The sequence below is a fragment of the Carcharhinus amblyrhynchos genome, chromosome 16 (genome assembly GCF_965287045.1).
Source record: "Carcharhinus amblyrhynchos chromosome 16, sCarAmb.v2.hapA, whole genome shotgun sequence".
In the NCBI taxonomy this organism is placed as follows: Eukaryota; Metazoa; Chordata; class Chondrichthyes; order Carcharhiniformes; family Carcharhinidae; genus Carcharhinus; species Carcharhinus amblyrhynchos.
Window position 1 is genome coordinate 20216854 of NC_137339.1, and position 12289 is coordinate 20229142.

The 12289-nt window shown below is 41.5% G+C and overlaps 1 protein-coding gene across 5 annotated transcripts in view; it reads left to right on the plus strand.

The window, feature by feature from the left end:
• LOC145353875 (receptor-type tyrosine-protein phosphatase T-like) overlaps positions 1 to 12289 on the plus strand; it is a 1296999-nt gene that overhangs the window by 575042 nt on the left and 709668 nt on the right. For all 5 annotated transcript variants that reach the window (XM_080204786.1, XM_080204787.1, XM_080204789.1 and 2 more), the window contains exon 6: positions 272 to 446. In XM_080204786.1, coding sequence (XP_080060912.1) covers positions 272 to 446 — 175 coding nt within the window. The remainder of the gene's footprint in view (positions 1 to 271; positions 447 to 12289) is intronic.

The window sequence follows — 12289 nt, forward strand, 5'->3', positions numbered from 1 at the left end:
GTAAGGATCCTATGAGAAAAAAGAACAATAGCTTTGGACTGCCTTGAGCTAAAAGATGGCCAAAATGTGAATGGTTTGATTTTGAGCTGTAAACTTGTACAATTCTATAATCAGACATGGCCCAAATGAAAAGGAAGAAACAATAACAAACTACATTATAATGCACTGAAATGGGATACTTCTTTACAACTCAGAACTGTGAAGATAGTACTTGTTAACTAGCCTTCAATTTGATGCATTTTCTAATTATATTGTGTTTTATTTTATACAGCAATGGAATGGAAAAGATACAGCACTGATGGTAACTAGGGTGGTTAACCATAGGCGTTTTTCTGCCACTGTCAGTGTGGCAGATACATCACAGAAGACAACAAGTAAATACAGATGTGTGATTCGATCGGAAGGAGGTTCAGGTGTGTCCAACTATGCAGAACTGATTGTGAAAGGTGAGTCATGTTCTTATGAGCCATAAAAGCACAAATTAGACAAAGGTATTGGAACACATTGCTGAAAATCCATTTGGGTCAAAGTTTGATGGATGGAAATGTTCATTGGGCTTAGTTCAGCTCCAATATTTGTACATACATTGCATTCATATTATTGTCATGTGATAGGCAGTCACATTGCACCCAAATAATTACTGGGACAAAGATCAAAACATTTGACAGGGACATTCATCCATCAGGCTACTGACAGAGGAATTGTGCATTTGTGATTCTGAACAAGAACTAATAGATCTAACTTCATATCAGATTACTATCTCAAATTGTCAGAGCATTCAAAGAAGTACGTCGCACGTTGTGGGTTACCTTGAAACATAATGGCTGACATATGACTGGCATGCATGTTGGAGTTACAACTTGCCAAGCGGCCCTTGGTTGCCAGTTGTGCTTCTCCAATGACAGCTCCTTTTTGCTGACTAAGATAGTGGTAAAGCGGTGTAAATATTCTGATGCAAAACTACTTAAACTTCACAGTTTTTGAGTAGCTGCCTCTCGGTGGAGGGGGAGTCAGCACATTCTTATTATCTGTTGTTATATAGGTGGCTTATGTGGTGAGTGTGCAGAAGCCATGAAGATTTTGTTCTGTTCTCTTTTTTCATTCATGGGATGCGAGCATTGCTGAAAAGGCCAGGGTTTATTGCCCATCTATAATTGCCCCAGAATTGAGTGACTTGTTAGGCCATTTCGAAGAGAAGTTCAGAATCAACGACATTGTTGTGGATCTAGGGTCGCATGAATACCAAACCAGGTGTAGACAGCAGTTCTTACTCACCTAAAAGACATTAACAAAATAGATTTTTTATATCATAGGTACTATTAATGAAACTAGCATTTTATTCCAGATTTATTAACACAATTTAAATTCCACCGTGGGCGTTGGTGAGATTTGAACTCAGGTCCTCAGAGCATTTATTTAAATCTCCAGATTATTTGTCCAGTTGCATTATCGCTATGCTGCCACCACTTGTGTTACGAAGGTATTCGAAGGAAGGAACAGCTAAATATCTCTGGATATTTTACTATGTAAAATGCATTATGTACATGCAAGAAGTTTTGAAGTTCTTATGAATAATTTCAATGTTATCACTATCAAACATAGCCTTACATACTTTTACATCATCACCCCGTACCATTTCATCACCAATTTTAGGATAGATTGTCAGAAACATTTCACCTTCATTAAGTGCATCACTCACAATTACCTTTTGGCCCTCTTGAGGATTGTTAAATCTAATCTGGCTAATTTTGCCAAAGAATCATTTCATTGATTGAGAAAACACAATCAAGGTGGAAAGTCTAAAGGAGCAGATTCTGTACTTTTCACAAAAAAAATGTTATTCTGCTGTAACTCATGCTTATTTTGGGATCATAGAGAAAAGAAAAACAAGAAAGGTATCTTGGGAAATCATGGGCGGAATTGTATGAGAATGATTCTAAGCGTCCAACTAGTGTGAAAACAGGAGGGTTGCAGTTCCGTGTTTTGGGCGCATTTTCACGCCCAATCTTTTGCACATAGTGCATGAAAAAAATCGACTAGATCTATTTCTAGCTGCTACAAGCAGTGGGTGGGGCTTAATTCACCAGCCAACCTGCAGAGAGAGTTGTTGCACATGTGCAGACCTTGTGTGCCCCCTTGCTTGCACCGCTCTTACCCTCTATCTCCCCAGGGGGCCTCAACATCTTCCAGTTCCACCGGGAGAGCAGGTGTTTTCCTCGCTGGAGAGAACCTCTCCTGGGGAGGCCATAAAAGCAAGCGAGCATGGACAATCCAGCATTGGCACTGTTCTCTCCACACGGACGCTGTCAGACCTGCTGAGACTTTCCAACGTTTTATTTTTGTCTCCCCGTGTCTGCATGGGCTTCCTCTGGGTGATCTGATTCCCTCCCACAATCCGAAAGACGTGCTGGTTGGATGCATTGTCCATGCTAAATTCTCCCTCAGTGTACCCGACAGGAGCTGGCGTGTGCTGACAAGGGGATTTTCACGGTAACTTCACTGCGGTGTTAATGCAAGCCTACTTGTGACACTAATAAATAAACTTAAACTTCAGGAAGAAAGCAGATGGCAACTTCCAGTGTCCACAAATGCATAAGTAAATACAGAAATCAGGAAGTTGTCCTATTTTCCTGTTCCTCCAGAAGCCAGTGCCTTGCCGAGAGTCACTTCATTGGAGAATATGACTTGCGTAAAGGTGTGGCATTTGCTCAGTAGATACCTCTAAACACAAACATACTAAAAAAGGTTAGGAATTCTACATTCCATTTTTTTTCTGGCTTTAAAAATTTACTTTTACACGTGTGGAATCTCAGTCCTTCATGGTTTAACTCTTGTTGAAGGTTGTAGGAATAGTTCAATTAATTTTTTCCCTGCCTTTCTATTCATCACATCCTTCTTTCTCTTTATTTTTCCTGTACTTAATTTACATTGAATGAAATATTTTTGTTTCCACTTCTGAGCTTAAATTCTATGGCCGAGATGTTTGTACCTCTGTCAGGTGCACATGCATGGGAAAATCCCCAGCTCTGCTTAAACCTGACCTTTATAAATGACTGCCTGGATGTCAGATTTTCGAACACAGCAGGGGTTGGCAGGGCAGCGGGAGGGGTGGTGTTGAAGTGTAAGCTGAGGTGGACCACCAGTGAAAAAGTGAGAAGCTGCTGGCAGCTGAGGCAGAAGGCCTGTCTGGGGGGCTCCAGCATTGTGTCTAAGGTTCAGAATTAAAGATTAAAGCATAAAACATCTTTCCAGCCTTCACCTCTCATGGCCCCTCTTCCCTACACACACTCCTCATGTCATCCAAACTAACCAATTTCACTTCATGCCATGTACTCGCCTGCAAGACCCTTCACACCCTCCATGTCAAGTTATGCCCCTGCACTCACCTCCCCACAGGAGCTCTTTATAGTCCCTATGTTAACATAATGCCAACGCTTGCTTCCTATTCAGCACCCTTTGCATTTACACACCAAGCTAACTTGTATAGTATGTAACATGAATGGACCTCAGGACCCAATGAAGAGATAAGATAGGATTTTATTTTACTGAACATTGTTTAAATACTTCACAATATTACAAAAAACACTCATCTATGAAAATCCATTTTCTACATTTACATTCCTTCCATTACATAAAGTCTATCAACATCAGACATTTCGTTCAAGTGCGTAATCCCTTATATCAGCAAGAATTGGAATTGATAGTCCCACATCAATGAATGAGAACCACTTATAGCTGTCAATCAAACTGTGAAGGGCAGGCACTTCACTGTGATAATGGATTCTTGTTGAAATCAGGCATATTACACAATCCAGTCATTAAAACCTTTAGACTTATGTTAACAGGCAGAGTGAATGAGCAAACAATTTCTTTTTTAACTCTCCAGAAAATGGGTGGGATTCTCCATCCATTCACACCAGCAGGATGTTCGTGTCCTGTTGCAGTGAAAGAAGATTTGGCTGAGTGCCAAATTCTCCATCCTCTCTGGCAACAGCAGTGGGCATGAACAGCCAGAGAATTCCAGTCATTGGTTTCAGAGTTTTAATGGAACTGACTTTTAAACACCTTGACAGAATGACAGGTACCTACTGCAGGTGCTTTTTACAGTTTTAGTAGTTGATTTTGACAGATCTGTTGATAGTTCCAATGTGTTTGACAGTAATGAGTTTATGCACTTTAAAGAAGAAAACACATCTATTTCCACCGTTAACACTTCCAATGGGAACCCTAGCTATCAAACAAATCCACCAATGTAAGACTGCTCTTATTTGGTCTAATTTGCACACTCTGGGTTTCACATTCCTGGTTTACCAACTTCTTACTTCAGTGGGTGATTTAGATGGCCAACTGCCTCTGTAAACCACCCACATACCAAACCTTCTCTGCTCTGTAAAAGTAGGAAGTGCCATTTTCAGGGACAGACCTTCTAATTTTCATATACTTCTATTTTTGGTACGGCTGAAAGCTTGCCCTGCGGGTCTCAGTGAGGAAGCTGAGGAAATGCTGTTGTTTGCCTTGCTCACACAGGTCTCAGATTCCTTCCGGAGGGTGCTGTGATGTAGCAGTTTTCCAATGATTGTAAATCACCACTCAGATCCCCACAAAACATCCAGGGAGAGCTGTAAGCATAATGAATGGCAAACAAAGTTAAATTGCTGTTGGCCACAAAATCAATCTGAGTCAATGGCTTCAAGCCCCACATGGACAGTCTGAAGCATTTATCCGAGGCTGACACTTTGGTTCAATAGAGAGGGGGTTTTGCATTGTCTGAGCTGCCCTCTTTTGATGAGAGGCTACAACTGTGGTCTTGTCTGCCTGAAAATTAAAATTATCAAGTTGCCATTTGAAAAATCACAGTGGCGTTCTCCCAGCATTGTGACCAAGATTTAACCCAAAAGCCACATTGCTAAATACAGATGATCCATTTTCTCTGTCTTATTGGCTTTCTGTAGTACTTTACTGTGCCATGTTTTCCTTCAATATGATGTGAAGAGGCCGGCGTTGGACTGGGATAAACACAGCAAGAAGTCTCACAACACCAGGTTAAAGTCCAACACTACAAATAAACTACTGTTTTGCTACCAAACAAGTTTATTTGGTAGCAAAAACCACTAGCTGTAGGAGTGCTGCTTCTTCGTCAGGTAAGTGGGAGTTCTCTTCACAAATGGCATATAAAGACACAAACTCAATTTACAAAATAATGGTTGGAATGCAAGTCTTTACAGGTAATCAAGTCTTAAAGATAAAAACAATGTGAATGGAGAGAGAATTAAGCTACAGGTTAAAGAAATGTGTATTGTCTCCAGCCAGGACAGTTAGTGAGATTTTGCAAACCCACGCAAATCCCGGGACACGGCAGACAGAGTACTCTTCGTCATCCAGTACTCCCCCGGAGCGGAGAAGCTACAACATCTTCTCCGGAGCCTTCAACATGTCGTTGATGAAGATGAAAATCTTGCCAAGGCCATTCCCACACTCCCACTTCATGCCTTCAAACAACCGCACAACCTCAAACAGACCATTGTCCACAGCAAACTACCCAGCCTTCAGGAGAACAGAGACCACGACACCATACACCCCTGCCACAGCAACCTCTACAAGATGTGCTGGATCACGGACACGGACATCTCATATGAGATCACCATCCATCAGATACACGGTACACACTCTTGCAACTCAGCCAATGTTGTCTACCTGATACGCCGCAGGAAAGGATGCCTTGAGGCATGGTACATTGGGGAGACCATGCAGACGCTACGACAACGGATGAATGAACACTGCTTGACAATTACGAAGCAAGAGTGTTCTCTTCCTGTTGGGGAACACTTCAGTGATCACGGGCATTCAGCCTCTGATCTTCGGGTAAGCGTTCTCTGAGGCGTCCTTCACAACACACGACAACGCAGAGTCACTGAGCAGAGACTGATGGCCAAGTTCCGCACACACAAGGACGGTCTCAACCGGAATCTTGTGTTAATGTCACACTATCTGTAACCCCCACGATTTGCCTGGGCTTGCAAAATCTCACTAACTGTCCCAGCTGGTGACAATACACATCTCTGTAACCTGTGCTTAACCCTTTCTCCACTCAATTGTCTGTACCTTTAAGACTTGATTACCTGTAAAGACTCACATTCCAACCATTATTTTGTAAATTGAGTTTGGGTCTTTATATGCCCTGTTTGTGAATAGAACTCCCACTTATCTGACAAAGGAGCAGCGCTCCAAAAGCTAGTGGATTTTGCTACCAAATAAACCTGTTGGACTTCCTTCAATATATCAGTGATTGTACTTCAAAAAAACTATATTTTCTGGAAATGCTTTTGCACATCCTGATGTTGTGGAAGGCACGATAGAAAGAAAAGATCTTTCTTTTTTCCTTACTCTTGCCCCATCTGTGGGAGCTTGGGACCATTACTGACATGTGACATGACCTATTGCCTCCATCCATCAGGCAACCTCAGGAAGTGGCACTGCTGGGAATGAAACATTCCAGGAATCTTGACCTTGCCTTCAAGGCATGTCATAGAGAGGGTTGGAATAATAGTGTTTTTGGCAGGAGAGCAAAGAAGGAATGGAGCTGTTACACTGTTAATATTTCCAACAATCTCTGCCATCATCTTGCCTGATGTAGAGTGGGAATGCAGGGAAGAATTCACTGCAATAAATTCAAATCTTCGTATATCAGCACATTCTACCGTCCATTGAAAAGCATATCCATGAATCCTAAAATCCCTACAGTGCAGAAGGAGGCAACTCAGCTCATTGAGCCTGCACTGACAACAATCCCACCCAGGTCCTATCCCCACGGCCTCACGTATCTATCCTGCTAATTACCCTGGCACTAACGGGCAATTTAGCATGGCCATAACCCACACATCATTGGAGTGTGGGAGGAAACAGGAGCATCCGGAGGAAACCCACACACACACGGGGAAAATATGCAAACTCCATAGAGACAGCGACCTGAGGTCAGAATTGAACCAGGATCCCTGGCGCTGTGAGACAACAGTGCTGACCACCGTGCCGCCATATAAAATACCGAATGAGGAAAGTCCACCTTGTACCTGGAATCTCTCAAACATTAGACTGCCTTTCTCCATCACCTGCTGATCTTTGTTGTTGAATGTTATTCAACTTCGTATAAATATTTTAAAAAATTAAAAATAAGCCGCATTATTCAACCACCTTCACAATACTCAAACTGAACAAGTGTCAGACCAACTATGTATAGATGTGCCATTTAATCTCAAATTAGGAATTTGTTCCACTTTCTTGTGTGGGAAGAGGAAGTATTTTCTGATCTTGCAGGGGATGTAAATTTCGTATCCGTTTCTTGTGACTTAGTGCTTCTGTTAACATCAAAATTGTCTCATACTTTCTGTGGGCAATTGAACCAAACAGTCGTAACCTCATTCCAAGCAATTTCTGAGAAATTATATTTGATTTCTGCCATACCAACGTGCCATAATCACTGTGACATGATTATATAAAATCAGATATATATGATTATTACGCAGAAATGTAACACAGAAAATGAGACCAAGTCAATTGGGTGGCACTAAAATTGATGTTAACTTTCAGATTCAGGAGATCAAATTATTCCACGTTTTTCTTTGAACAAGCAAAAACGTATTTTTATTACGGACGTAATCAGGGAATCAAATCAGATAATCAAGGATAGATTGAATTTCAAAGTGGGGACAATTTTGTGATTACAGTGCATTACATGCCATTTGAGTCCGATTGCGGCAGAAGTAATCTTCCCGCAACTGTAATGGATTTGAAAAGTGTCTTTGGCATTATGCTGCGTTTTTGTTTGAACAGGCAGGGTCCCCATGTTCGCCAGGCTCATTTAACTTTCAGGCTACAATTTTGTTCAGGAAATGAATTACTTTGAATTCATTGAATGACAATTTGAAGGTATAAAATTTGAGTTGATTTGACTGAACGAAGAGCAGCAGCTCTTAACCCTTATCAAGTCCAGTTACATCTTTCCTTGACAGGTTGAAGACATTTTTCCCCACAAGAAAGAAATATCGGGCAGCAATTGAATTTTTGCATGGATTTTGAGACTCCAGGAAAGAAAAAAAAGTGAATGGATATTTTAACCATTTTTTATTAGGAATAATCGTGAATTTTTGTTTATTCCAAATATCTAATGTACATGACATACAAGTACAGGTAGGGGCGGCATGATGGCACAGTGGTTAGCATTGCTATCTTACAGCATCAGGGACCCAGGTACAATTCCCGATTTGGGTCACTGTCTGTGCAGAGTCTGCACATTCTCCCCAGGTCTCCAAGAGCTTCATCCGGGTGCTCCAGTTTCCTTCCACAGTTCAAAAGACAAGCTAGTTAGGTGCATTGGCCATGCTAAATTCTCCGTCAGTGTACCTGAACAGTGCGGCAACTAGAGGATTTTCATGGTGGCTTCACTGCAATATTAATATAAGACTACTTATCATAGAATCCATAGAATCCCTACAGTGCAGAAGGAGACCATTCAGCCCATTGTGTCTGCACCAACCACAATCCCGTCCAGGCCCTATTCCTGAAACTCCATGTATTTACCCTGCTAAGCCCTTGACACTAAGGGGCAATTTACCAATTTACTTGTGACAGTGACAAATAAACAAAATAGATATTAGTTTACCTGGCCATCTGTAATTTTTATGCAGAAGGTGAACAGTTTACCTTCTATGAGGATTACATTAGTGCTGAACAACAACCCAATACAAAGAATACAGAAGAAAGGCTTTGGTTAGCTCCCTTTTTGTCTCTTCCATCTGGAGCTATTCAAAGCCTTTCTCCTGTATTATTTTGCAACTTTGGAATATTTACTAATTTCTAATTATCCACCACCAGTTATTTCTATTTAGTTGCAATACCTCAATGGCACAGGAACCCTTGTTAACAATATTTAAATACACTTGCTTCCAATTAGATTACTGGAAGCTTTGTCCTTTGACAAGCTCTTGTCTTGAGTAAGCGGACAGGTGTGGTAATTTAGTAGACAATTAGAAGGAAATCAGTAAGCTTGCTTTAACATATTCCTTTGAAACAAGCTAAATTTGGTACAAATTGGCTTCAATTAAACCTAATTAGTCTGTATCCAGGCACATTATACAAATAAAAAGATAATGCAGAAGCCTTGCTGGTGTGAAAATTGGCATTCGGATAAGCAATAGGCGGTGACAATAGACTGGGACAGTGTTGCTACGCACAGTTAGAAATTCCACAATAAACTCAAGCTAAAAATAATGCTCCTGTGCTGTCTACTTGCACTTTACAGGAGCACTGACAGCTTGAATATCAACAACAAACACCCATGGCTGGAACTTTCTGGATGTTCACATTGGTGGGACCATCTGGTCCAGCCAAAGTTGCACCCCTGCAGTGGGTTTCCTGGCAATGTGGGGTGGAATTGAAGGGAAATGCCATTAACGGTGGTGGAATCAGAAGATCCTGCCACCAGCCGCTAGCATGCTACCTCCCACCACATGAAACACGACAGGGAGGTTAGAGAGCTTCTAAGATCTCCGCTGAGAAAACGCAAAATTCTCACTCCTTTGAATTCAAATTGCGCAGTTACCATTTAAAGAGACAACTTTAAATTCAGTTGCTAGAAATGAACACCGATCGTACTATTTAGACTTTGTACTTTTACATTGGCAAAGCTGCACAGTATATAATATTTGAGCCTTTTTTTTAAGCTTCATTTATTATTGTCACAAGTAGGCTTACGTTAACATTGCAATGAAGTTACTGTGAAAATCCCCTCGTCGCCACACTCCGGCGCCTGTTTGGATACACTGAGGGAGAATTTATCATGGCCAATGCACCTAACCAGCACATCTTTTGAACTATGGGAGGAAACCAGACCACCCAGAGGAAATCCATACAGACAAGGGGAAACGTGTAGACTCCACATAGACAGTGATCCAAGCCAGGAATCGAACCCGGGTCCCTTGTACTGTGAGGCAGCAGTGCTAACCACTGTGCCACCCTGCACCACACACCCCCTGCCCTCTCCCCCCCACCCTTTCCCTCATCCTCAGTAGTTCATACTTACCTACTAAGATGTCTGCAAACTTGCAAAAAAACTGTTCTTTTCTATGGCTAGATCTATTTGTAAGTGGAACATTACCTCATAAAGATAATGGCTCACAAATTTGTCAATGCAGTGCCCACTTTTGGGTGCCAAGTGATCGACTGAGCCCCCAGTATGATGGACAGGAATCACATAAACATTTCAGTTTCTTATATTGGTAATGGAAAAGGAAGCAGATGTCCAGGGCCCACATCTGAAATAGGCCCCATTCATTTTAGATAAAACCAGCTCTCATTCTTCCACACCCTTGCTCCCTTCCACTCCCTCCTCCACCTCCCTTCACCCAGTCACCTTCAGTGCAACTCCGCATTTCTCAGGCAATCCTTTAACAATCTCTACCCCTGTTCCGCCATTCACACATTCTGATCACTTTATGGACACTTTGCACCTTCTCAGCCTTCTATATCCTTATTTACATTACCTTTGTCCAATTCTACACCCCCTTTCCCTTCCACCCCAATAGGATAAATCTCTGCTGATTCTCTTTGCTCTTAGCTCTGACAAAGAGTCATCTAGACTCAAAACATTGGCACTATTCTCTCCCAACAGATGCTGTCAGACCTGCTGAGATTTTCCAGCATTTTTTGTTTTTGTCCCAGGACACATTATATACAAATCCCTTTGTATATACTTAATGACTAGGGCTTATTAAGAGATTTGTTAAAATCCTTGGTCGGACCTCCTCTGTTTGCGGGGCAGACCCAATTAGGGTCTGATAATATTTTGATTATAGTGGACAAAGTTTGAAATTTAAGGCATTATGAATAGATTAAAGCCAATAACATTCCACTGGTTTGGAACAAAACTTAATTATGCAAATTATAAACTTAATTATTACAAGTTCAGAAAGATAAAAGAAATTACAAAGTATATCTAATACTTGAACATTCAGGGTTAGGATGAAGTAAATGTGAATAAACAGGTAAACCAGCCTCCCATCCATTGACTCTGTCTACAACTCCAGCTGCCTCAGAAAAGCAGTCGGCATAATCAAAGGCCCTGTGCACCCTGGACATACAATGTTCTAGCTTCTTCTGTCGGGAAAAAGATACAAAAGTCTGAGACCACGTACCAACTGACTCAAGCACATCTTCCTCCCTACTGCCATCAGACCTCTGAATGAACCTACCAGATATTAAGCTGATCCCCATCTACGATTGTAACACTATATTTTGCACCCTTTCCTTTCCTTCTCCCCAGTGTAGTGTATGAATGGTATGTTTTGTCTGTACAGCACACAAGAAACAATACTTTTCACTGTACTCCAATACGTGTGATAATAAATCAAATCAAACTGCAGTCGGACACATCACAGCACACAATAAATGACAGCTGCAATCAAAAATAGATTCCAGAGGTTTCTCAACAACCCACCCAGATGTTAGTCATGCTGTGAGCCAACCAATCTCACCAAAACTCCATCTTTCTCATGAGGGTTTCCAGTCTTCACCTTTGAAAATCTTGTCGTAGCATTGTTTCCAAAAGTTGCTCCAACTTGCGTTTCCGAGTACACTAGAACATCAACTTACAAGCAAAATTTCAGATCTTGGGTCATGTTAAGCAGAACACTACTGTTCCAGAGAGGTACCTTTGCCCCAACGGCCCACAGCGCAGAGTCGCTAACATTTAGCTGCCTTCTCAGATCTTCAAAACTTCTCTTGAGTCCTCTTTTACCATCAGGTCTTCCCTCATGACCACTTCACTTGAAGTCTGCTCCCTGCAGCTATTTTCCAATTGGAGACTTTTCATAATTCAGCTAGGACCTGTTAGTCTCCCAGATCTCTTATCCCTTATCTCAGAGCTATTTCCTGTCTTACTAAAAGTCTAATTCCTGAAGACATGCTGTTCACTGATCCTTGAAATGACTCTGGTGACCTACCACAACATTGCAAGAGGTTCCTACCCTTACTACGAGACAAGAACATAACAAGCAGTGGAACATCCTGTTCCTTGACCACAGTCTTCACTGACTTTAAGCTTATATAGCACACAGAAGCACAGAATTAATGTATTCCATAATAGATCTAACTGTGTCTTGACAACACAACCAAGTGCACTTTGCCCATGTGCCATTGGGTTGGGTTGTTAAAAAACACAGCCATATAAAATTGGCTTGCATGAAAGCAGATACTACCAAAACAGCTGATCTCATTAAAATTAACCCCTAGAACTATC